We start from the raw sequence: 25,313 nt of genomic DNA, 5'->3' as shown, positions 1-25,313 counted from the left end.
TTCTGAATCGGGGCTCCACATAGGCCTCCGTGCCCATATCACCCTATTTTCCCAGAATACTGACGGAGCCAGAAGGACAAATCAAGTGGAGGCCCGAGGGCCCCACACCATAAGGCGGCGCGGCCTAGGGGGGCCGCGCGGCCCTATGGTGTGGCCCCCTCGGCCGGCCTCCGACGCCCTCCTTCGGACTACTTATCGGCCTCGACCTAAAACACGGAGAGAAGTCGAAGTCGCCAGAAACCCTCCAGAACGCCGCCACATCGCGAAACTCCGTCTCGGGAGCCAGAAGTCTCCGTTCTGCCACTCCACCGGGACGGGAATTGGAGGAGATCATCGCCACCATCACCACCGACGCCTCTCCATCGACCAGCCATGTTTCCCCCATCCATGTGTGAGTAATTCCTGCTGTAGCTCTGAAGGGGATGGTAGGGATTGGATGTGATTGGTCATGTAATAGCATAAGATTGTTAGGGCATAGTGCCTAGTGTCAGTAGATGGTACTTTTATGATATTGTTGCAACTTGTTATGCTTAATGCTTGTCACTAGGGCCCGAGTGCCATGATCTCAGATCTGAACATGTTATTGATTCATGAAGATATTCGTTGTTTATGATCTTACCTGCAAGTTGTATACACATGTCGTCTGTCCGGAACCAATGGCCCCGAAGTGACGAAATCGGGACAACCGGAGGGGATGGTAGTGATGTGAGGATCACATGTGTTCACGGAGTGTTAATGCTTTGCTCCGGTACTCTATTAAAAGGAGTACCTTAATATCCAGTAGTTTCCCTTGAGGCCCGGTTGCCACCGGCTGGTAGGACAAAAGATGTTGTGCAAGTTTCTCATTGCGAGCACGTACGACTATATATGGAACACATGCCTATTGATTGATTAGTACTTGGATCCCCTATACTTGTGGGTCATCAGCGCTGTTCATATAATGACAGCTTCTGCACCATATGCGCCAGTGAAGGGTAGTCTGCTTGGGAGGCCACATCCTTGATCGGTGTTGCGAGACCCACCACCGCCAACTCGACTGCTTCTTTTTCAGTCACACGAGCCGAATAGCATCGGTTCCTAACGGTCTGAAGCGGCTGGATGTATTTTGACACTATTTCTCCGCGCTTCGTCGTACTTGTGCTAGATCGGCAATGCCGGCCTCGGAAGCCTGCGAGTGATACTGCATGTGGAACTGTTCTTCCAAGCGCTTCCAAGTCCGGATTGAGTCTGGTGGCAGCGATGTGTACCACCCGAAAGCCGATCCCGTGAGGGACTGTGCGAAGAACCTCACACGTAGTTCATCTGATGCTGAGATCGTGCCCAGCTGCGCCAAATATCGGCTCACGTGTTCGATTGAACTGGAGCCATCTGACACACTAAACTTGGAGAATTCAGGGAGCCGATATTTGGGTGGTAGTGGGATCAAATCGTACTCATTGGGGTACGGCTTGGAATAGCCGATTGCCCTCGTTTTCGGCACCATGCCGAACTGGTCTCTCAAGATTGTACTGATCCGATCCGCGGTGCTGGCTGCGGGAGTCGAACTACGAAGATTCGCTGGAGTGGCATACTTAGCCAGCCACGCTTGCTTCTCAAGCTACGAGCCAAGCTGCGGGAGTTGAGCTGCGGAGGTTCGTCGGAGTGGCATACTTAGCTAGCCACGTCCGCTTCTCAAGATCTGTTCCGGAAGTTCCTCCTGCTGTTACGGAAGTCCCTGCTTGTTGCGGTCCGGTTCATGAGTGCCCGATTCTTGCGGTGCGGCACGTATGTGCACGTGTATCCGTGAGGGATCTCCTTAGGCGCCTCATAAGAGAACTGGTAATCACTAGGGTCACCACCGATCTTGTAGACGACGTACGCCGGTGAACTCGGCACTTCTGGTGCTGCCAACGCGAACGGCAGCGGTGGTCGGGACTGGAGTGGTATCTCTCCTTGGTGAGTCCCTAGAGCTGGTCCTGACGGAGAGTGCTGATGCCTCATGATTTCCTGGATCACCCGAAGGGCGACACGCTCCAAAGTGTTCACCAGGCTCTCAGAATGGCGGTGCAGCGAATGAGCTACCATGAAATTAATCTCTGACGCGAGACACTGGTGCGTTCTTCGAAGGGGTGGACAGGTCCACTCCATCGAGCGCGCCTTCGGTGAGAACCCTTTCCACCTGATGTCGTGTGAGCGGGTTCTGCTGGAAAGAGCCGATGAGGTCGGCTTCGAGGATAGCTTTGACCTCGTCATACTTCTTCTTGAGCTCCTCGGTCGGATCTTCGTACGTGGTCGGAGTACCTTCCGCCATCTCGAGATGTAGATGGCGATGCGGTTGATGTCGAAGACTGTCCCACCGGGCGTGCCAGAATGTGTTGCGGTCAGAAACCCACCGGCGAGCAGCGACGGGCAACACAGTAGAGCCGGGAGGCTCCGAGGGCTGCGGCTGGCCCTGGTCCCTCGAGCGACGGCCCGCAAAGCCTCGGCACGCACGTCCGATGCTTGGTGCAAGGGCGTGCCACCGACCTATACCTGGTCAGGAAGGTGATGGATTTGCTTCGCTTAGTTTCCTGCATGGCATACACGTAAACATTAAATACGAGCCTCGATCGGCTCTCAGGTTGTCCTATGAATCGGCTCAAGGAGCCGATCCACCCATGATCCGTATGAGGTATACGATCACATGGTGGTCCTGCTTGATCAATATAAAGCTAAAACGACCTACGACGATTTAGGGTTTTCACCACATAATCGGAACATCCTACGCGTGATTGAGCACGGCAGCCACGCACGGTGATAATAAACCGATCCTAGACAAGGCCTAAAAACCAACATGAAGTTGATCTCCGGAACATCTCATCTAGGGCTAGCAAACTACACCCTACGTGCTACTGGATCCTTCAACCCGTTTGCAAGGCCTAACTATGCAGATATTAAACTAATCCTTGAAGAACAAGGAGCAATCATAACGGATCGGATCTACTAAATAATGATCAAGCGAGGTGCCGCCCTTACACCTAAGATAGGTGTAAGGGCGGCTAGACATCTAAGGGTTGCATGGACGAAAGCATGTGACACGATGAAACAATGCTAACCCTAACACATCTATGATAACTACGTTGCTCGCCATCAACAAGGCTTCAGCACGAGCAGCGCATGAACAACGAATAAATGTGTACTGCCTAGATCGCAAGATGGGATCTAGGCAGCATGATGCTTACCCGAAAGAAACCCTCGAAACAAGGGGTTGGCGATGCGCCTAGATTGGTTTGTGATGAACGTGATTGTTGTTTTTCTCAATAACTCTAGATACATATTTATAGTCCGTAGACTTTCTAACGTGGGAGTAATCCCAACCGTGCACCCTCCAAATTCTATCTAGCAGAACACGTATCCTACTATATTTACGGATACACGGGCAAACTAGCCCAAACTTTGTATACAAGGCCGATTCATGTATTTCTTCCAGGTATATTCTTCAAGCCCATCTTAATCGCGGCCCACCTCTGATCCGGCCAAATTCTGGTGATAACAGGGACAAAACACTCACTGTTATTTAGTCGTTTTTGGCTATATAAAAATAACAAGATATAAAAATGCTTCTTTTATGCAGGTTATCTATCGGTGCACAGCTACATTCCGTTTATGGTCATCTCAGCATCGCGACCTTTTTGTGAAGGTGTTTACAAAGTTGGAGAATACATTTACCCTACACTAATGGCAGCATAATCTATGAATTGGTCTTCCATGTCCATAGGTGTTCTCATAGTTTCTCGGCCATGATTAATTACTTATGGAAAGCCTAAGTTATTTTCTTTTACTGTCTTTCATGAATTGGGTCAGCTGTGTGCATCTCATTTATGCAGATGCTAGATGCAATACTTAAACCTTTTATATAATAAAGCACCCTTTATAAAAAAAAACGTCGCAGTAGAGAAACGCATGCAACTCATAAGAAGTCCCAACACTCACCATTAGCTTTGGGCATAGATTCCAGCCAACCAGCCCCCACCCTCCCGCCTCCTCTACCTCACCGTCGCCATGCCTCGCGGCTAGGCAAAGCCTAGTCGTCGCTTGCGGCGGCGGGCACTTATCCTTCCCCGTGCACATCTTGTGTGGGCACGATGCTGGGTGAGCACCCCAACGGGAGCGGCGTGTGGGGTAGATGATGCGCGGAGGATGGCAGCCCTCTACAGTTTCTGCAGTGGAGGTTCGTTCCCAGGGCGGTGGCCCTGGATTTGGTGGTGGCGGCGTGCCTCCTAATGGGGCTGGTTGTCTTCCTTCGTCTCGTTGTCGGTGCCTTCGTTGGTGATGGAGGCCATGGCGGCGCGTGGGACGACTATCGGTTTCGCGCAAAGTAGAGTCTCCAGGGGAAACCCTAGAACCTTGGATCAGTCGATGGTGGCGCTCTCAGCATCATACCCTTCTTGGAGGCATCACATAGGAGCTTCTTTGTTGATGTCGATCCTCATCTCCTAGTCCAGGAAGCTCTGGGGAAAACCATAGACCTGGATCACTCAGATCGGATTATGGCAGCGTGGAGCATCGTTTCTCCCCTTTGGTGGTATTGTTTTCGAAACTGATATTGTCTGAAGGGGTTGTGAGGTGGACTGGTTTGCATCTGGCTTGTTAACCACGGCCAATCTCAATGGTGTGGCGCAACGGATTCTCGGTGTCATATGTGACATGATAGACTCGCGTAAGGTAGGGGCAGAAGTGACATGATAGACTCGCGTAAGGCCGATGCGCTGTTTAGCATCATGGTAGCGTTGGCGGGATGAATACTACGAATATTAACCATGAAAATTTTCGTCAACCGACAATGGTGATAACTATTTTAGCGTATACATGAGATGCTTGCTAAGAGTCTGCTAAACTAGATGAGCACTCTCTTTTCACTTAAATACTCCCTCCGTCCATAATAGATGCCAAAGATTTATTTAAATTCGGATGTATCTATATACTAAATCGTGTCTAGATACATTCAAATTTAGATAAACTTTTGACATCTATTTATGGACAGAGGTAATACATGAGATGCTTGCTAAGAGTTTGCTAAACTAGATGAGCACTCTCTTTTTATTTAAAAAACATCTCGAGTATGTAATGTTTCTGATTTCTAGTTGGTGTATTGATTTTGTTGTTTTCAGAGCATAAGGCTCCGTTGACATGATGTTTTGTAGTTATTGTGGAGATCTGGATTTTTTTTTTATGTATGCTCTCTATATGTCCCGTAAATTAATAGAGAAATCCATATGCATATTTTCAATGCATAGGTGGAGGGCCCATCCTCCATTTCCAAGAATAAAATATAGGCTAGAGTTCACGGTCCAAATATATGAACACTACATGATTTGAACTTCCAGGAACAAAACCGAGATGAAGACTAGCTCAAACGGATGTATGAGAACATGCCTCTAAATTCCAAAAAGTAAACGGAATGAGAACACAGCATGAACCACATCTCTAACTTAAAACATAATCGACTGTAGATTAAAGAAACGGCATTATAGTTTTGTGCAAAGAACAAAACACTCACCATTACGTTGCAGCAGAGAAAATCATGCAACTCATAAGATTATGCCTGTTGGAATTGTTGTAGTCTAAACTTACATGCAAAAGTACTGTTTCAGCTGTGTAGGGAACGCCTAAAGACTATAGAGTGCTCTGATGAGTGATGATGATTAATCTGAATGGCAACCAGGACGACGAGATGCGACAAAAAAAAAAAACACAAAGCTGAAATATGCTGCCACGACAAAAATGCTGGAAGAAACATATACCGAGAAGTTAGAAGACACAGGCACCACAAGCAAACCATCAGTCAGTAGTATTTCTAATACGCACCAGACATCAGGGCACGAATTTAACACAAAGTCTGCAATGCAATACAACCAAAGTCAGGACATGGGTAGCAAGCGAATCAGATATTGCAGGATTTCTATTTTATCATTGACATCCAAAAAACTTCCACCGTGCCACGGATAATGCTTCATCATTGACATCCAGAAAACTTCCACAGTGCCACGGATATTGCAGGATTACTCTCCATCTTTAGTGACACGCATCTGCACTGCTGAGAAAGGGTCATCAAAAGTGTAATCGGCTCCCTTCTTAAAGTTCCAGAGGCTACCTCCTTCAGGACCTGTGCTACCAAGAACCACCATATTGATCTCGGATTTACTGGCTGTTTTATCAGAAGCTTTTGACGCTTTGGAAAATGCCTCGTCAGTACAAAATGGTGTGACGCTGGGATTGGCCATACTAATCGATGCACTCTCGAGGACCCTCGCATTCCGGAAGAAGAACTTGATGAAAGCAACCTCACCTATCTCCCCCCGGAATTCACGGAAAGACAACACCTTAATGCACGACTTGACATTTTCGGTGGGTTTAGCCAACTCCCAGAACTTGAGGTTGAGCCTGGCACTGCCAGCTTCAAAATCACATTTTCCAGACTGCAAGAAATCAATAAAAAGTCACATGAATTAGCTCAGATACAATGGTCGGTTGTTTGCCATTAGCTATTTGAAAATAACAGGTTATAAAAGGTAACATTATTAAGAACTTTATATTGTCAACAGAGTTTTCTGTGAAGCTGAGATTCAGAATTACAATCGTTGGTCAACACTAAACGCTGCTGGTATAAAAAAAATTGTACATTATGGTATCACACTATAAAAGCTGTATCTGATTTGTGGGCAAGTGGCAAATCAACATTTCCAAGTGCGAAACTTGCTGAAAAAGTATACCATCTGCCAAGTAGCCTAATAATGCAAGAAAAAAATACTAGAACTGGAGTGATGTGTTGGTGTGTGCCCTAAACATCCTCATGATTATCATTCACATGAACAAGTTACAGTGTACTGCTGAAAATCTCAGCCTACTACTGTTGTCGGTCGCGACTAAAACATGGTCCAATGACTAATCAATCGAAACCGATTTGAAGAAATCACACAAACAATCTAATGTCGAGGTCTTAACCATGTGTACCTTTCGCCAGACATGTTCTCCTAGACCAAATTCCAGATGTAATTCATGACAAGTACCTTGTAATAATTAATATGATGCAATTGGTGAGAGTAGATTTGCAACACCCGAGCACTAGAGCTCCTGTTTTTGAAAAGTTTGAAAAATGTACTTTTGTGTTTCAAAAAATCACAAAATTTCTTCCGTGAACACATACGCATGTCCAGAATACTTGTGCGAAGTTTCGGTAGAAGTTTCGCTGTATGTAGGGAAAGAAAACTCAGATTTTTGTCAGAAATTTGTCTTTTTTGTATAGCTCAAAATCCAACTTATTTTCCCCCGAAATTTGGTATTAGTGTATTTGTTTTCAGATTTTTTGAACTCACAGAAATATGTTTTTAATTTTTTTTCAAAAAAAGGAGCATGGGTGCTGCTGGGGGTTTTCGGCAATTTGTTCAGTACCATCAATATGGTATTATTGTATACCACACAGACCTCCAAGAAACTGTAGGTAGCAATGTGCTAATTTATGTGCAACTCTCTAAAATGAGAACTGCCTGCCTATTACAAGTTACAACAAGCACAAATGCTGCTAACTAATACTATGTATGAACACAATGAGAAACACTACAACAAGAAGAAAGGCTTAATACAAGATGTGAAGAAGAAAAGCATTAGAAATCAAGATAATAGCAGAGTAAACACTGTGGCCCAAGAGGAACAGCATAACATAAACAGAAATAGATGGCCACTCAGAACTCTAATGGTGTACTCTAGTTTATGTTTTGAGAGAAAACCTGATGGCTGAGAAAAAATGATAATGCTTAGCTTGTAAAGCTATAATTGAACACCCCTGTCAAGGCCAAGTATTACTAGCCATGTAGCTGCCACTCAGAACTCTAATGGTGTACTCTAGTTTATGTTTTGAAGAGAAAACCTGATGGCTGAGAAAAAATGACAATGCTTAGCTTGTAAAGCAATAATTGATCACCCCTGACAAGGTCAAGTATTCCTAGACATGTAGCTGGTCTTATCATCAAGTTAACAGATGGAAATACTACTTACACTAGCTTGCATAACTACAAAGAAAGATTAACATTTTGCAGGAGGAAAATTTAGGAAGACGATAAAGAATGTCAATGATAATTGACCTAAAGGTCTATTGATAAGAAATTCAGAACACACCATCTGTAATGGAATAAAATCTGTAGTCTGGCTACAGACAATTCATGTAATATCTGCAGGAAACTGGAACAAACGTAAGAAAGCACATACTGTAATATGGAGTTTCTCCAGATTGGGAAAACATCTGAGGAAGGTGGGCAGCATCTTGACGTCATTGTGGTTTCCGAAACGCACCTTCAAACTCAGGGTCTTGACGCTGGTGAGCATGGTGCGTGAGGTTGGTTTTATCCCAGCCTGCACCCAAATCCCAGTTGAAGAAAGATCGCACATTTAGTCATGAACCGCCACCAGTTGGACGAACAAATGGATAGAGTTAGACAGGAGATGTACCACGATGTCTCGGGTCTCTAGAATGTGATTTCCTGGCTCCAAGATCCCCAAAGCGTGGAGCTTGGGGGCATCACCAATCAGGACTCTGGTGCTGAAGCCACCGGTGTTGCCCCGAGGTCCCTCCAGGATGAGTCTGTCGAGAAGTGGAGCCTTCACCACGGTGATGCTCTCCAGAACGGAGCCGCAAATTTGCACGCACCGGATGCTCTGGCTGACGATGCGAAGGCGCAGCCCCTTGTTGTTTCCCTGGATGCTCAGGACCTCCAGGACGGGGCTTCTGGCGATGACGGACTCGATGTCTCCGTCCTCCATGACGACGCTGCAGATGCCGAGCTCGCGGAGATAGGGGAAGGAGGTGCCGCGCGGTATCATGCCCACGTCCGGGAACTTCCAGAGGCCGATGTAGAGGCGGGTGAGGGTGGTGACGCTGAAGAGCGTGGCAGGGAGGGGCACATCGAGCGGCAGCGGGCGATTGAGGAGGACGAGTTCTTGGACGCCCTTGGCGGCGAGGAGGTCGAGCCAGCGGGCGAGCTGGGCCCGGTGCGCGCCCATCTTGCTGGAGACGAGGTGGACGCAGCGGAAGGGCCCCGGGTGCGCTTCGAGGATGTAGGAGACGGAGGCGGTGATGGGCGGCGAGCCGGCGCTGGGACTGATGTAGGCGTCGCTGAGGACGAGAGGCGCGGAGAGCCAGACCCGGCGCCAGCGCGAGGCGAGGAGGGCGGTGGCGGCGGCCTCCGTGACGAAGAGGCGGGAGACGATGTTGCGCAGGAGCGCGTCGGGGAGGAGGCTGATGCGGTCGACGGCGTCGCGGGCGGGGAGGGAGGCGAACCGCGCGGCCTCGACGGCGGGGAAGGCGGGGAGGAGCTCGGTGCGGATGTACGTACGCAGATGCTCCGGGTCTCCGTCCGGGTTGCAGCACCCGCGCCACACGTCGGCCGCCGTCGCGGAGTCCACGTTGGTGGGTGGCTTCTGCCCGCTCATGGCCCACGACCCCGCCGGCGAGGGTTTCCCGGATTTGGGGCCTCGGCGTGGCGCCATTAGAGAGAGAAGAGTGTGAGTGTGAATGCCAAGATCACAAGAAGTGGATAGTGGGCGCGGCGGTAGTCTTGTGAGGTGGCCCTAGGGTTTTGTGGTTTGGTGGGCCAGAAAACAAACCGATTTCTCCGCCCACGGGCCCATGACTCAGTCACTCATTTCTTCCTTCTGCTCAGTACTCTTAATCTTTCTAAACTAGTTATTGTGCTATTATATTTAGCTTATCAAATTGTCATCATCCAATAAAAAAATATGTCAAAACTCCTCCACTAAAATGACAAAGAAAATCAAATTGTATGCATTAATTAACTTAGACATGCTACTCTAGTTTAGTGTAATTTTCTATTGATTTAATCACACTGAGCCTAATGTTTAACCATGATTTCAAATATTCCACAACTTAATATCAAACTTATTTTGCTTTTATTTCTACAACCATATCTATTGTATTCTTGGTCAAAGTGGAGTGTGTAGCACAAAGCCGCCACATTGATAGTCAAATTTATCGTTCAGTATCGTTTTACGTTTATGAGACAAAAATGCACCGCCTTTTTATAGTTATTGGCAACAAAAAAACCAAAGGAAAATTGATCGTGAATTAATACACACATAACTAACATATGGAACCCACATTTAAGGCTAATGGAAACCTGAGAAATAACCCACACGTCGGCCAAATTAAAAAATATCTAAAAAATTAAAATGTTTTGGAAATTTCCCGATAAGCTAATTATAGGTTCTTCTCTCCATCGGAACAATAGGGGTGTTATGCTTATTACTAAAATTGTTGAAGAGATGAAATAGAACCAAGGTCTATCTTTTTTATCAGAGGTTGAATCAATCATCAGAAGAAGAATTAGGCCAAAAATTAGGATACATTCTGGAAAAATGAAACTTTCATTGAAGAGAAGCAAATGAAACGCTTTCATAAAAATTCTCGTAGAATCGAGAATGAAGTTTTCATTATGTACATGCCAGATCATGAATTAGTAACTGCATCCAATCTCCAAAAAGTCCCGATTATTTCGATTTTTTGAATGGGATATTTAGGGAATCCCCATGAATAGGATCAAACCTTATTCCATGCTATTTCCATAAGATTCTTCTTTCTTATTCTTAAGAAAGCCCTCTCCCTGCCCCTGCACCGTGCTTGGTGCCGCGCCTAGCCCTCCTCCCCACTGTGGTGCCATGGTTGTGCATGCCGCCGCAGTCTAAGGTCCGAGCTACTGTTAACTTTTGTGACATCCCTTTCTCTCCATGTGAACGATGCTGTGAACACATATACCACTACATGTTGCAGTACGCAAGTCATTGGCATAGTACTTATGAAAGTACCATTTCAAAATTATTATATTCTTCAATGTGGTACAACAGAAATATTATGGGTCCAAATGTACACGTATTATTACAAGCCAAAAGTGTACAAATACTTTGATATCCTCATCCGTCCGGTGAGGATACCACCCATACTTAACTTTGGGTATAAACATCTTACAAACCATCGGAAAACCCAAATTAAGTACCATTGAAGCTTAACAACTTATTTAAGTAAGGATCTAGGTTGCTCGGCATATCTACGTCTACTTGAGATTTTCTCTACTTCTCGGTCTCGCCCTTGTCAACAACGTAGACTACATCGTAGTCCATGTCTTCAACTCCTCTTGATAGATTCGGCTCCTCGTAGTAGACTTCATAGCTGCCTTTGGGTTCTTCGGTGTAGTCTCCACTATTGTTATCACAGTCTAGCAAAGGGTTTAGAATAAAAGGATGAGTACGGGCGTATTCAACAGTTTCAACTAAAGAAAAGGGTGGCTGATGCACTAGGCCAGCCAATGCATGTTTTCGTTGAAACTTCTTAAAAAGTTTGATTTTCTTTTGAAAAGATATGTCCGTCGGTCTTCAGAGGGTGTCTAGAACTTCGCGTAGTTCCATGAATAGATAGTGAAAAGCCACAATTCAGTACACTGTGTAGAGATGTGTTACTTTCCCATAAGAGATATTTATACTTGTTACCAACCGAACGTACTTTCCCATCCACATTTCCTCGCTGTGAGGCCTAGTATGACATACAAACCAATCATCCCTTCTTCGCGATCCTGCATACCCACGCTTTTGTACCATTACGATTACCAAGCATAACCATTGGCCGTAAGCAATACAATCCATCATAGACAATAGAGCACCCTTCTTCTATAAGACGGGGAATTTAAGACAATCTCAACACATGTGGAACCGCCGAACTCACATTTAGCCTCTATTAAGTACCTTGGTATGTGAAAGAAAGAAGATAGAGCTGACTTCCCTAGTGCCATGGTAGATCTCATGGTTAACGCGTAATATATGGTGGTAGAATCACTATACGATATGTATTATTAGTCCTATGTGATCATATACCCACTTGCAATGTAACCTCCACCACCAACACATACCATGGTTCCATTGCCCATCACAGAGTCAATTCATAGATTATGAAAGTAATAATTTGTTGTGTAGCGGAGGAATGATACTAATAGTAATTTGTACACATTTGATAGAAAGTGATCAATGACATGTGGAAGCGTTGGACTTGCCCCAAAACCACGAGGTAGTGTAGTTGAGTTCTTCGGTGTGACTCGGGACCTTGAGTTCAGAAAACATAACATCATTATCTAGTAAGACAATCTTTAAAGAACCAAGTGATACTATGATGTATACTAATGACATGCATTTAATTTCTTTGTGTATTTTACCACTTGAGTGGAAGTGTTCCAACATTTAAATGGTATATGCCAATTTTCGTACTGTAACTAATAATGGATTCTTGAATATTCAATTCATTTAAAATAAAAATCAGAAGTTGGAATCAAGAGATAAATTTTTTTATCCTCTTTGGAGAAGAGTTTCTTATAAAAATCAGAAGCAACCACAAACATCTCATCAGTTTCTTCTACAGGACCATTAGAACCATCTAAAAGACTAAAACAGATAAGTTTTTTTTCCTCCTTTGGTTAGCCACGGCATGAAAATAAGAATTATTAACTACAAGCTCGAATATTACTCGTGTACGATTTCACAGGCATCTAAGGAAAGAAGCAGTGTTTCAAGCGTTGCGTCCATTTCTTCTCAGCGAGAGATTCTTTGCAAACCTCATCTCATTCAAGTTTCCTTCAACTTCAGTTTACCTCCCCAAGAAATTCTTCGTTTCTTCCACACGCTCAAGAGAACCAAAGCATCTTGAGAAACTGACATCAATGGATTCCTACAAAATCTTGTTCTTGCGATCTCGCCCACACGTCCAAGGCAGCGGCAGCAGCGATCTGGCCGGCCAAGAGCGATGGGCTGCTCGTCGTCGAAGAAGCTCGACGAGGAGGAGGCCGTGAAGGCGTGCCACGACCGGCGTAGCTTCGTGAAGAAGGCGATCGCGCAGCGGAACCTGCTGGCCTCCTCCCACGTCGCCTACCTCCAGTCCCTCCGCCGCGTCTCGCTCGCGCTCTTCTACTACCTCGCCGAGGACGAGCACCTCTACTTCCTGCATGAGTCGTCATGCATGCACCACCCGTGCTCGCCGGAGAACAAGGTCTTCGTCCTGAATTGCCTGATGCAAGGAGGGGCGCCGGTGCATCCGCTGGTTGAGCAATGGGACGGTGAGGAAGGAGCTGCCGAGACCGCTGTCGTGGATGGGTTCTTCGGCGTGGATCCTCGGCTCTTCCATCCACCGGCGAACAATGTGCCGCCGTCATCGCCACATCCGCTGCCTCCGGGATGGGACTTGTTCTGGATTGACCCTTTCTCTTCCCTTCCGACCGATCGTGACCACCGCTACATGAATCACGGCGTCGAAGAGGCGAACGCTGATCAAGAACATGAGGAGATACCGGAGCTGGAAGAAGCAAGCGAGGATGACAACGATGGCGGCGATCGAGAAGAGGAGTCGGAGGAAGAAAAGGAGGAGGCTGGTCATGAGCAGGCAGGGGCCGCAAGGAAGGAAGAAGAGAAGAAGGTGGTGGATGCGATCCACAAGCTGAGAGTGATGACCAGCGCCGAGATCGAGCAGCAGAGCAGCCCCGGCCGCTTCACCGTGTACGTCGACAGGCCGCCGTCGAGCGTGGCGGAGGCCATGAGGGACATCAAGGCCCATTTCTCCAAGGTCGCGGAGATCGCCGGCGAGGTGTCGGTGCTGCTGGAGGTCGTCCCCTACCAAAAGAAAGGTACGATCCTCCTATCTGAACTTCTGAAGAACTATCCCCTGTCATGTCAATTGCTCTGCTTCAGAGTTCAGACTAGAGCAACACATTGAGGACATGTCATAGAGCTGTAGCGTTGATCATTGCTATCTTGCACGTAGACAGTTCGAACACCTGCTCCGAGAGGGGATGTCGACGGTGAGGACGGTGACGAGCAAGTCGGCGGCCGGGAAGCCTCGCCGGAGCCATTCGAGCTCTTCCAGAGCCACAAGGAGAGCCTTGACAGACTCTACGAGTGGGAGAAGAAGCTCTACGACGAAGTCAGGGTACGATGGATCCGAGGACACACTCTTCTCTAATTTGAACTCTAAAACCAGCAGAAATTCAGAACCAGTTAAGGTAAGATATGAACTAAAAAATCAAATGTTTCCAGGCAGGGGAGCGCGTGCGGCTGTCGTACGAGAAGAAGTGCGCGCAGCTGCGGAGCCAGGACGCCAACGGCGCGGAGCCGTTCGCGATCGAGCGGACTAGGGCCGCCATGAGGGACCTCCGGACCAAGCTCAATATCTCCCTGGCCTCCGTCGATGCCGTGTCCCGGCGAGTCGCCGCCGTCCGCGACGACGAGCTTCTGCCGCAGCTCGCGCAGCTCATCCGAGGGCTGGCGAGGATGTGGCGGGTGATCGGCGACGCGCACCGGGTGATGAAGCGCACGGCGGACGAGGCGAGCGCGCTCCTCTCCGCGTCGGCCGCCCGGGCGGAGGGAGGCGTCGGTGGCCCGCCACCGGGGCCGACGCGGGCTGCCACGGCCGCCGGCGCGCTCGCGACCGAGCTCCGCGGGTGGCGAGCGGCGTTCGAGGCCTGGGCCGAGTCGCAGCGCGGTTACGCCGCGGCGCTCTGGGGCTGGGCGCGGAGCTGCGTCAAGGACGGCGAGGACATGCCGCGCCTGCTCGTGTCCTGGGCGCGTGCCGTCGAGGCCGTGGACGTCGAGGCGGTGACCCGGGCCGTGGAGGTCGTCGCGGCGGAGGCCTCGGCCATCGCGACAGCCGCGAGGCGGCGCAACAGCAACAACGGAGAGGAGGAGCCGAACGAGGAGGAAGGGAAGAGGAGGGTCTGCGTCGGGCTGGCGGCGGCGTTGGGCGCCATCGCGGAGGCAGGCGGCATGGCCTCCGCGGCGTACGGCGAGCTGGTGGCCGAGATGGAGCAGAGGGCACGGGAGATCGAAATGGCGGGAAGGGACAACGAGGAGTCGTCAATTCAAAACAATCCACAGTAGCATCCCAGGATGTATTGTAAATCAGGCTGCACAACACTGAAATGAGACGAGCCACGGATTTGCTCCCGTTCAGTGGCGCAGAATTGTTCAGAAAATGTAGATTCAGTCTCTTCGCAAATACGACTTGTAAATACCATAATATTAATGCTTCGGAGTTTAGTCTCTTCGCATGAACATAGTACTAGTATAAAGTTCCATTACATAAATAACTAGGCACGGTAATAGAGTCACTGACACGACACGAGAGGACTCTGAAAAACTCAAGTCCATCAAGAGTTTTCATCAGCTAGAACACGACGACACCTCCCAGTCTGATGATACAGATACTGAGATAGTACGGATACTACGACCATATTCTCCTCCGGTAACTTGGCGATGTGCGAGACAGCGGCATCTCGACGGCTTGATCACTTGGACATGGCGCCGTTGGAGTGGGAGTCCCAGCCCCAGACGTCGACTGAGTCGCCGCCGGGCATCCGGCTGCTGTGCTCGAGACTCTCCAAGCTGGCCATGCTCTGCATCGGCGAGCTCTGCACCTGCTCCGCCGGGGACAGGCTACCGAAGTCGTCGGCGCCGCCGGGCAGGAAGTCCAGCCCGGCCAGCACGTCCGGGACGCGGCACGGGTTCATCGACGCCGGGGACAGGCCCAGGTGGCCCAGCCCGCACGACAGCGCGCCACGCGCCACCATCTCCTCCGCCAGCTTCACCTGCAAACGACCGACAGGATAATCGGATATAAAGGCTACCTGATGAGTGTGATGCTTGATCACTGTAATTTCTTTTGAGACGCGAGCTGAGCTGATGGATTACCTTCATCCTGAGGGCCTCCACGTCCGACTTGAGGATCCGGTTGTCGGTGACCGCGGTGGTGAACTGCTGGTTGGCGTCAGTCAGCTGCTTGAAGATGGACGCGTTGTCGCCCCGGAGCTGATCAACCTGCATTTCACTCGCAATTCAGAACGTACGAACTCAAGAACATTTGCTACTAGGATCTTTGTTCCGAATAGCACGAGTCATAGCGTTTACCTGTGTCTCCAGCTCAACCAAGTGAGCTTGCTTCCTCTTCCTGGATCGCCGAGCCGATTCGCGGTTCGACACCATCCTGTCATTTCAAAACAGCCGTTATTGTTTCAAAAGGTTAACAGTTAAGTTCAGCAACAACAAGTGATCCCTCAAAAAAAAAAAAAATCAGGAACAAAGAAGTGTTCATGTTTCTTGACGTACCGTCTCATCCTCTTCACGTCCGTTGGGTTCGTGCCCTGGTCGCACATGCCACCCTCCATGTCGAACATCGACTCGCTGTCGGAGTCCGAACCGCTCGTGCCGCCGAAAGCCTGGTTCTCCTTCATACTTAGATTGGTCGCGGACGTGGGACTCGCTGCTGCTACAACATACACATATCGAACAGAGCATCAGCAAGAAATAGCAATCATGTGAACTCCGGTTTCGATACAGCAGCACTGATCTCTACCAAAAAATTTGATATCAACTGGTTCAGTGTGCAGTTCAGTAGTAGCAACTTAAGCATGGCACACATCAATGTACTTTTCATGTAGTTGCCATATGGACCTACTAAGTAAAAACTGTGGAAGAGGAACTATGTACCGTAGATTGAAGATTGAGACTCGATTGTGGTGGAGACCGCGGGGTGCCGGGCGCCGAGATTGGGTGACTGGGACCAGAGGTGGTTCTGAATGCTTCCGTTGAGGGTGTTCTGCTTAAAGCAAATTCACTAGAGTCATCAATCACGCCTGCATGTGGAGCTCTACAACAACAACAAAAAAGTCTCGGACAATAGCATTACAACTAATCCATGACACCTGCTATGGAAGATTCATTGTATTTCAGTAAAAAAAACCGGTGACACTGGGCAGTATGGAAGATTCAAGCAAAATTTAACTGTTTGTCAAATTCAGGTAGTTAATTATTGGTTCAATTGACAAAAGGTTTGGCGGCACCTGATTTTGGTTATGGCATATATTAGAATTCAGATTAATTGCCAATTGTTTCGTTGATTTCAGTGCGATTCAAAAAAAAAAAACTTTTGGTGTTTGGCCGAATCGAAAAGCCAACATACGATTCCAGTTGGTGGCTAAAATTTGACTGAAAGAAAAAATAGTGAAACCAACACCTAACTTTGCCATGAGAACCTTACGCCACCTCCTAATATAGTTTCATTACTAAGCATGTTGCTGATAGGAAAGACTAGGCCCAATTGTTTCGTTGATTTCAGTGCGATTCAAAAAAAAAAAACTTTTGGTGTTTGGCCGAATCGAAAAGCCAACATACGATTCCAGTTGGTGGCTAAAATTTGACTGAAAGAAAAAATAGTGAAACCAACACCTAACTTTGCCATGAGAACCTTACGCCACCTCCTAATATAGTTTCATTACTAAGCATGTTGCTGATAGGAAAGACTAGGCCGCATCTGATCCACAGATCACAGGAGATTAAATGAATTCCTGGCATACAGAACGAATCACGCAAGCTGCAGATGCCATATCGCATACTAACATCAAAGGAAAAAAACCATCTACTATTATCTTGTGCAATTGAATACGTAGCACAGTAGCTCTAGTAACTCTATCAGTTCCTGTGCTTCGAATCTCAAAAAAAAAAAAAGTTCCTGTGCTTCGTAACACGGATGTTTAAGAGAAAGATCGATGAAGAACACTGACCGAGTCGCCGAAGCCGAAGCCAGCGAGGTCGGCGGCGGAGAAGATGCCGAAGTCCGCGCCGCCGTCGGCGTGCCCGGGCTTCTGCTCGGCGGCGGCCAGCGCGCCCCGGCAGCGGATGAAGGCCTCCAGCTCCAGCTCCGACGCGCACTTCTTCATCGCCGGTCGATCGTAGGTAGCTGAGCTGCGGTGCGCGCGGGGTCTGGTGGGTGCTTGGCTAGCTCCGGTACGTGCGTGCGTGGGCGTCGGCGAGCGGTGCTTTTAGAGGGAGATGCCGCGGCGGTGAAGTGCAGCGGGACGCTACAAGGAAGAAAAGCTCTTTTCGGCGGTCGATCGATCAATCAGAAAAAGAAGGAAAGGGAAGGGATGAAAGGTGGCTGGCCTGGAAGGAGGAAGTCGGGCGTGGAAAGCGGTTTGGCTCGTCTCTCGGACATGTTTTTGGAGATATCTACGGGTTTGCCATTTCGATCGGCAGCGTGCGTGCCGCCGTATCCATGGACGCTGGACCACGGTTTTCTTTACTCCTGATCCTCGTCATCACGAAATTTCTGGGCAGTGGAGGAGAAAGTGTAATACTCCCTCCGTCCTATCCCTCCAACATGTTTGAGATTTATCTAAATTTAAATCTATTCAGATAGTAAATAGTATCTGGATATGTTTTAGATAAGTTTCATCAAACAGAGGGAGTAGTAACGGTATATGGATATATCTCGAAATGAACATTCATCATGCGCGCATTGTGTGGAATTATTCACTTGTCACTTCGTATGAAATTGGGAGTGAAGATGAAAACGGTATGAAATCTCTCCTTTCATTCTAGACTGCAATTTTAGGCGAACGTTCTGTTGAGCGTGACCAGTCAGGAATTGCCGCCTGGTATTTGGCGGTGTGAGATCTAGCAGTTGTCATCCACTGTCACTTTCAAAATCGAATGGCTGGTAACTCTTCGCTTGTTCTAAAATCTGAACGTTCGCTTGTTAGAAATTCTTTGTCTTTATCTTTTGCTATCGTTTGTTTCCATATTTGTGTTGGGTTTTATAATGTTTTTGCCTAACAAGTGTGACACGGCTATGTTTCGCCTGTTTCCGTTTCATCTCTAATTGGGTGTAATTGGGTGCGGGGAGCTCCTCAATTCAAGAAATTCATCATGATTTAAAATTTAAATTTGATGAAAGCACAAAAAACATTAGCACATTTTCCTCAGTAAAAAGAACACGGCTCTATCAAATTCCCTACAAGAACTAGTATGCATGACGTGGATGTACATGTTGTGTAGCATGTACGGTTGGACAATTGTGCAAGAAATATGTCATGTGGTAAATTAAGCAGAGAAGTTATCGCAAACACAATGCATGCTCATCTCTGGCTGATTGGATAAATCATTCTAGAAAGTACTACCTCTGATCACAATTAATCGAACGCGGGACAATAACTAATTAATGTTGCCTCCTTTCAGAAGTCGGAGGGTAGTGGGTTATGAAAGAAGAAGGTGTTTGCATTTGTCTTCGTGCCGGATATTTGAAGCAAGAAATGAATTTGAATTTTTTGGATAACAGGTCCTTCTAATCCAGTCTATCTAATGTATTTTTTATGAGCTAGAGAAAATGCATCTCAGGTACACCAATTAGTAGGTATGACAGGATTAATGGCGGACCCTCAAGGACAAATGATTGATTTACCTATTCAAAGCAATGTATGCAAGGGTTTTTCTTTGATATGGAGCTCGCAAAGGGGTTGTAGATACTGTTGTACGAACAACTAATGTTGGATATGTTACACGTAGACTTGTTGAAGTAGTTCAACATATTATTGTGTCGTGGAAGAGATTGTGGCATTATCCAGGGTAATTTATGCGAGTCCTCAAAATGGGATGACGGGGAAACTTTTTGTGCTCCGTCCCATGAAACTTGGCTTAATGTGAAGTTAAGACAAATTTTACGGGACGGTCCTGGGCATTACGTAGTATCTTGGTTCCATATTATAAGACATTGTGGTTAGTCAAATAAGTCTACGGAAAGATTTGGTAATTTGTACTTACAATGCTACGTAGTGCCAACAATATCTGACCTCGACACTTTGGCTACAGAGATCGAGACCTCAATGTCCCGCAGGTTCATGGCAAATAAACCCGTCTGCTCCTCCTACCGTCAGATTCCACGACGAAGCGCCGGCGTATCTTCCCTGCATGTCACGCTCGACACCACGCAGGACCGACGTGTATCTTTTACGCCCCACGTATCCCCTCCGTTGTACATGTTCACACTGACGCAGATACGATCGATCGGCAGAAAATAAACCACCAATCGATCGAGGGGCATTTTGGGAACACGACGGATACCCGCATCTGATCGCCACAAGACCAGAGCGAACCAACTCCACTCCCACACCGGCGGCGACCTTCACGGCGACGTCTCGGAGTTGTTGGCAAAGTGTGCTTGTCGATCTTTCAGGTCGGCAGCTTGGTCTTCTCGCCGTTCTTCAGATCTGGCGAGATCTGTTTCTCGACGTGTCGTCGGCGTTTGTCGTTGTCCACGACGACGGCCGGGGCCGAGGCGAGGTGGTTCTTCGGAGCGAAGATGTTGGTCCGGAGGTGGTGGATATGCCGTTCTTCTCCGACTTCGTCGATGGGAGGCGGCGTATCTTGGTCCAAGACGGCACGGGGACGTCCCCGGTCGACGTGCCACGGCGACATGTGCCTCGGCTGCTTGCGGCGAGCTCGTTCATCGACTCACAAAGCCTCTTTGGCGATGGTGCTTTTTGGATCTTGCAATGGTGGAGGCTCGGCGTCTCTTCTTACGTTCGTCTCGGCGGCGGTGGATTTAGACGGCGGCCAGCGGCTATGGTGGTTGCGGGAAGCTCGAGGATCGTTTTGTATTTCCGATCTTTTAGGATTTTCTCTGCAAATTCAGGATAATCATTTTATCCCGGTTTGTCTTTTAGTTTCCACATATGTTGCTTTATGTAACTTGGTTTTTGATTAATGAAATATGTGGTTTCTCTCAAAAAAAAAGACCAGAGCGAACCAAAGGGAAAGGCGAGGTCGGCGGGGCGAGCTGGACAGCACGAGGAGGAGGACCACGACGTCAGCCCGGGGGCATTCTGGGCAATTCGCGGGCGCAGAGGAATGGGCGCTGACTCGGATCCGCACCGACCTCCGGGAACCTCCGGGCCGTGCACGTGGACATCCACTCCACAGGACACCCAATTACCTACCCGAACACCCAATGACAGGTGGGGTCAGAATACGTGGGGCCACTCGTACAGCGACACGAGCACGTACGGTCTTTGAGAGCAGCAGGGCCACCACCACCGGCAGTCAGGGAAATACGTCCGCGTCAGCGTCGCCGGATCCTCTGCGGCGACCACCCTGGTGCGCGCGCACGCGTGTTGCGAGGCTAGTGGCGCGAAACGACGTTCGTGGTGCAGGTCGCCGGGTTTGGCGCAGCCGCAGAGGATCCCGTGTGGTGCGTGCTGTGGTGGGTGTCGCGACGGGACGGGACGGGACGCGTCCGAGTCAGGTGACGCACTTGGCCGAGTTGGCTGCTTTGTCCTCTTCCTCTTCCTCCCCACCCAATACCACTCTCGACGTTTATTTTGCTCGGTGTGTCGATGTCGCTTTGCTTCGCTCATGCTTTGCTCTAGAACCTCCCGACGTCTGTAGATGGGCGCAGCAGAGCCCTTCGACGACACGTCTCCTAACTACGGGAGTACGGGGACAGTTCGAGTGTGCGTCGATCTATCAGCCGTCGTCCGATGCATTTTGGACGCTCAAACTCATCTTACACGTCTCTTTGCGGATTGCGCACGAGGGCATCTCCGAGACGCGAAAATCGACCGGCTACCCATCCGTTTGCGTCGGCTGCGGACACCGAAATAGTCACTAGGCTAAGCTTGTCCGTTTGCGTCTGGGGCGGCCCGACGCATTTTGTCCCGCGATGCCGGCCACGTGCTCTATTTTTATTGATCCAGGTCATCATATAGAAATGACCGAGATTTTGAAACTCAAAGTAGTGCGATATTTCGAAACACGTTTAACGTTTAACGTAGAACCTGCGAAGAAGATGTTCAAACTAATTTTGAAAAACATGGCCTCTTCATCCTCTTCATCTTCCTCCTCCTCGTCGTCGGTGACGGCGTCCCCCTCCACCTCCCGGTCATCCGTCGGTAGGGAGCTAGAGCTGCTCGGCGAGACAGTTCTATCCCACCAATGTCGCCATCCCGGCGTCTTCCGCTCACTACCGGGGTCCGATTGCAAAGAGAGGTTGATCGTGGCGCCGCTAGTTAAGGATGAATGGAGGCGGCCGGTTGGAGATCCGCATGCGCAGACGTAGGTTATTACTGAGCGGGGATGAATGTCGGCGCAGAAATCGAAGAGGGACGCGGCGATTTATGAGTTTGCGCTCCATTTCGGCTATTCCCGGCAGTTGATATGATTAAATTCGCCGGCTAAGAACACGCATCGAGCTAGGGTCGCTGGCAGGCGGGCCCGTGGGAGAAGCGAGCGCGACTGCGCAGACGCAAACTTGTCGCATATTTTGGCCACGTTTGCGTCTGGACGGACGGGTCGGACACTATGCGTCGGGCCGCTCAGTCTGGGTACAGACGCTTTTTCGACCGCGCGGTCACAAACGGCCGCTCAATGTCCTCTTTGCGTTAGAGATGCCCTCAAGAAATGATCTTTGAAAATGATTGTATGTTTATGTCTGGGGTGCCTCCGACATATTTTTTTATGTTTATTGACAATAGAGTACATAGTTGGTGAAAAAATACGAAAATCTAAAAACATAGCGAAATCTGCTTGCGTCTGGTCGTCGCCACCGATGAGGTCGATGACCTCCGTTATCTCCCATGGCATGTGCGGCACCAGGGGTGGCAGATGGTATACCGCCGACGCAGGAGGAGGAATGGTAGCGACCAGCGGCGGCTCTGGCCAGGGATCCCACGCCAGGGTAGGAACAGGAGACGGGCTGCACCCGCTTCGGAGTCACCGGAGGTTTCACCGGTGTCCCCTGTGCCAGCGCCGACTCGTGAAGCCGGAAGCCGAGGTCGTCTCTCGCTCAATCTCGTTCTAGTCGATCTCACTGAGCCAACGCCGACTCGTGAAGCCGAAATCCTCATCGTCGTCCTCGTCGTCATCCGTGAGGGTCGTCATCCGTGAGGGCGTTCAAGATTTCTCGCTTGAAGAACCCGACATCGACGAGGTATCCCGCTCGGCAGCGCGGGTCAAACTCCCATGTCCTGAACGTGATCCAACTATACGAGTTGAGATCGAATGTCAGATCTTCGCATATATTCGGTTGCAATATGAACCGCCGGTCCATGACCTCGTCGCGCCACTCTTGTTCCGCCCGAGGAATGGGAGGCGCCATGTACAGTCGCGGCTTCTTGCTGCCACATGAGGAGCTAGCCTCACCATCTTGATTCTTTTTGCAGAAGAGCCAACCTTTTGCCCATGGTGTAGGTCGAAAAAAGGGGGCGGTGACTACTAGGGCGATGGCAATAGTGTGGGCTAGGAAATGGCTAGGAAAAAGGCTAGCCAGAACCTATCGTTAAGGCGTGCTTCGTCTGCAAGGCCTTGGCGCAGAAGCCGCAGCCTCGCTGCCATTAACGCGGTGTAGAAAGCTGTCCAGCGCCGCCCGCCCCACAACTAGCCGGCAGAAAGACCAAACATCCGTGCCCAAGTGCAAAGGGCTCTTCCAGCGGTAGACTGGATTTTAGCGGACGCGTGCGGTCTTCGTGGAGACACATTCGTGACACATATTTAAGCTGCGTTTGCATCTCTGTGAGCAGCCCGGAAAACTTACGTTAGAGCAAGTCTAACAGGCCCCGTATATTTTCGCCCCGTATAACACGAGTAAAGGGCCCTGTATCCAGTTTTCGCCGGCCAAAAACTCGGACGAGCTAGCAGAGCCCGTATCCCCACCCCGTAAAACAGAATATTCTGTTTTACGGGGTGGAGATACGGGCTCTGCTAGCTCGTCCGAGTTTCCGGCCCCTCGAAACAGGGTTTTAGACAGCAATTTGCACAACAATTTCACATCAAACATAGCACATCCAAAATATGTGATGCATAATTCATAGTTTTAACATCACAACACGATCATAGGCAATGTTCAAGCCACGGAATTCCCAAATGTGATCAACCATCAACGGATCCATCACCACCGGCGCCACCGCTCGCCGGAGACTCACCTTGATCACGAGCTTGACGCGCAGCCTTCTTCCTCGCAATGATGTCCGCCTTGGTCTCCTTCCACCACGCCAGCTGATCCTCGTCCATGCCGTCGGTGCGCATCATCATGATTTCCCTCTCCTCGGCCAAGAGCTCCTTCATGGCCTTGGCTTCTTTGGCTGCGATCATCTTCATGTCAAGCTCCTTCCTTGCTTGCACCTTGGCAAGCTTCACCACACTCTTCTTGTCGGTGATGAGGAGCTTGGTCTCCAACGTCTTCATCGTCAATGCCTCCTTGGACTTCATGAGTTGATCCAACTTCTCCCGGAAGCTAGCTGCTTCTTGTTCTACCTTGACCCTCTCCTTGGCCTTCTTGTTGCGTCCAAATTCACCGCGGAATCGTTGAGCATGTCCATGTAGGATGTTGTGGACTCAACATCGAACACCTTGTCTACGTCAATGGTGGATGGCGGCGGCGCGAGCGGCGCATCGGACGGAACGGAGGGAGGAGAGGGCGTGGCCTTGTAGGGCGGTGGAGGCGCGAGGCCGATGCGGTTGATGGCCTTTGTCCGCACCTTGGCCGGCGCGACGCCCTCGGCCCGGCCGCCTTGGTCTTCATCCTCGGCCCCCTTCTTGGCAGCCGGCGGGGCTTGGGCCGGCGAAGGCGCGGCCGGCGCTGCGCGCGGCCGCCGGCGCAGGTGCTTCGAAGAATACCTTCGGGATCCTCTTCCTCTTCGACGGGATGGTGGCGGAGATCATGGCCGACACCGCCCCGGCGTTCGGCGCAGCTCCGACGGTGACATCGACCACCGCGGGCGGAGGAGATGCATCGCCGGCGGCAGGCGGCTCTTGCGGATGGTCCATGGAAGCGGGATCCGGCCGGGAAGGGCGCGGGGGAGGAGATCGGTCGGCGGCGGCGGCGGTTGGCTTCAGCGAAATGCTTCGCGCGCTGTGGAGTGGGCGATGCTGGTTTCACCCACTATCCCCGCTCCCACCCCGCACAAGTAGGGGGCGACGACCCGCCCCGTAGTCGAAAACAGCAAAAATCGATGCGGGGGCCGTTTTTACGGGGCGTGCTAGACGGCCGGGTAGACGCGAAACCCTCAAATCGGCGGTTATTATACGGGTTTGCCCCTTTTACGGGGTCTGTTAGACCTGCTCTTAGGCCGCTGGATTGGGGTACAACCCTATTTTTTAACCGCGCGATCTAAACAAATGCGCAGATACACAAAAGTGAGTGATTATTCAAAAGACTCTAAACGTTTTATAAAACCAAACAGAGTGAGTATATAAGTTGTTGATGTCGCTAGATTCATATTCCAAACAAGTTTGAAACGGTAGAATCTCCGAGGCGCATAACCCGCCGGCTTTCTACTACTAGTCAAAATGTCCGATCAGGGTTAATTAAATTTTGAAAGCTGTAGGTATGAGTCTTCCTTGTCGGGGACAGAGGGACCATGCTTGAGCGATGCTACAAAATCAGGGTGCGGCAGAGCACATAGCTACCAAGGGCACAGAGGGACGTTCCAGCC

The 25,313-nt window shown here is 49.5% G+C and overlaps 2 protein-coding genes across 3 annotated transcripts; both read right to left on the bottom strand.

The window, feature by feature from the left end:
* Positions 1-5,746: 5,746 nt before the first annotated feature.
* On the bottom strand, positions 5,747-9,513 carry LOC124686529. Its single transcript, XM_047220460.1, has 4 exons — positions 9,297-9,513; positions 8,464-9,137; positions 8,224-8,367; positions 5,747-6,437 (listed from the first exon to the last, which is right to left on the bottom strand). Exons 1-4 carry the CDS (start codon positions 9,499-9,501, stop codon positions 6,021-6,023), a joined length of 1,440 nt encoding a protein of 479 aa, XP_047076416.1. The 5' UTR covers positions 9,502-9,513; the 3' UTR covers positions 5,747-6,020.
* Positions 9,514-15,075: 5,562 nt separating this feature from the next.
* On the bottom strand, positions 15,076-17,902 carry LOC124686527 (bZIP transcription factor RISBZ4-like). 2 transcript variants are annotated; one of them, XM_047220459.1, is made up of 6 exons: positions 17,613-17,902; positions 16,540-16,648; positions 16,159-16,315; positions 15,961-16,036; positions 15,745-15,870; positions 15,076-15,641 (listed from the first exon to the last, which is right to left on the bottom strand). In XM_047220459.1, exons 1-6 carry the CDS (start codon positions 17,766-17,768, stop codon positions 15,342-15,344), a joined length of 924 nt encoding a protein of 307 aa, XP_047076415.1. In that variant the 5' UTR covers positions 17,769-17,902; the 3' UTR covers positions 15,076-15,341. The 2 variants fall into 2 exon arrangements, with proteins under 2 accessions (XP_047076415.1, XP_047076414.1); XM_047220458.1 differs by having other exon boundaries at positions 16,159-16,318; positions 17,613-17,900.
* Between the last annotated feature and the right edge of the window lie 7,411 nt (positions 17,903-25,313).

The sequence above is a fragment of the Lolium rigidum genome, chromosome 2 (assembly GCF_022539505.1).
Source record: "Lolium rigidum isolate FL_2022 chromosome 2, APGP_CSIRO_Lrig_0.1, whole genome shotgun sequence".
Classification (NCBI taxonomy): Eukaryota; Viridiplantae; Streptophyta; class Magnoliopsida; order Poales; family Poaceae; genus Lolium; species Lolium rigidum.
This window is presented reverse-complemented; position numbering and strand designations above follow the sequence as displayed.

Coding starts and splice junctions, on each gene's coding strand:
- LOC124686529 (XM_047220460.1), bottom strand. CDS start 9,501: ATGGCGCCACGCCGAGGCCCCAAATCCGGGAAACCCTCGCCGGCGGGG. Junction 9,138..9,296: donor CTTCCCCGCCGTCGAGGCCG/CGCGGTTCGCCT, acceptor TCTCCGCGCCTC/TCGTCCTCAGCGACGCCTAC. Junction 6,438..8,223: donor TGGAGAAACTCCATATTACA/GTATGTGCTTTC, acceptor GATTTCTTGCAG/TCTGGAAAATGTGATTTTGA.
- LOC124686527 (XM_047220458.1), bottom strand. CDS start 17,768: ATGAAGAAGTGCGCGTCGGAGCTGGAGCTGGAGGCCTTCATCCGCTGC. Junction 16,649..17,612: donor GCTTCGGCTTCGGCGACTCG/GTCAGTGTTCTT, acceptor TGCTTTAAGCAG/AACACCCTCAACGGAAGCAT. Junction 15,871..15,960: donor TGGTTGAGCTGGAGACACAG/GTAAACGCTATG, acceptor AGTGAAATGCAG/GTTGATCAGCTCCGGGGCGA.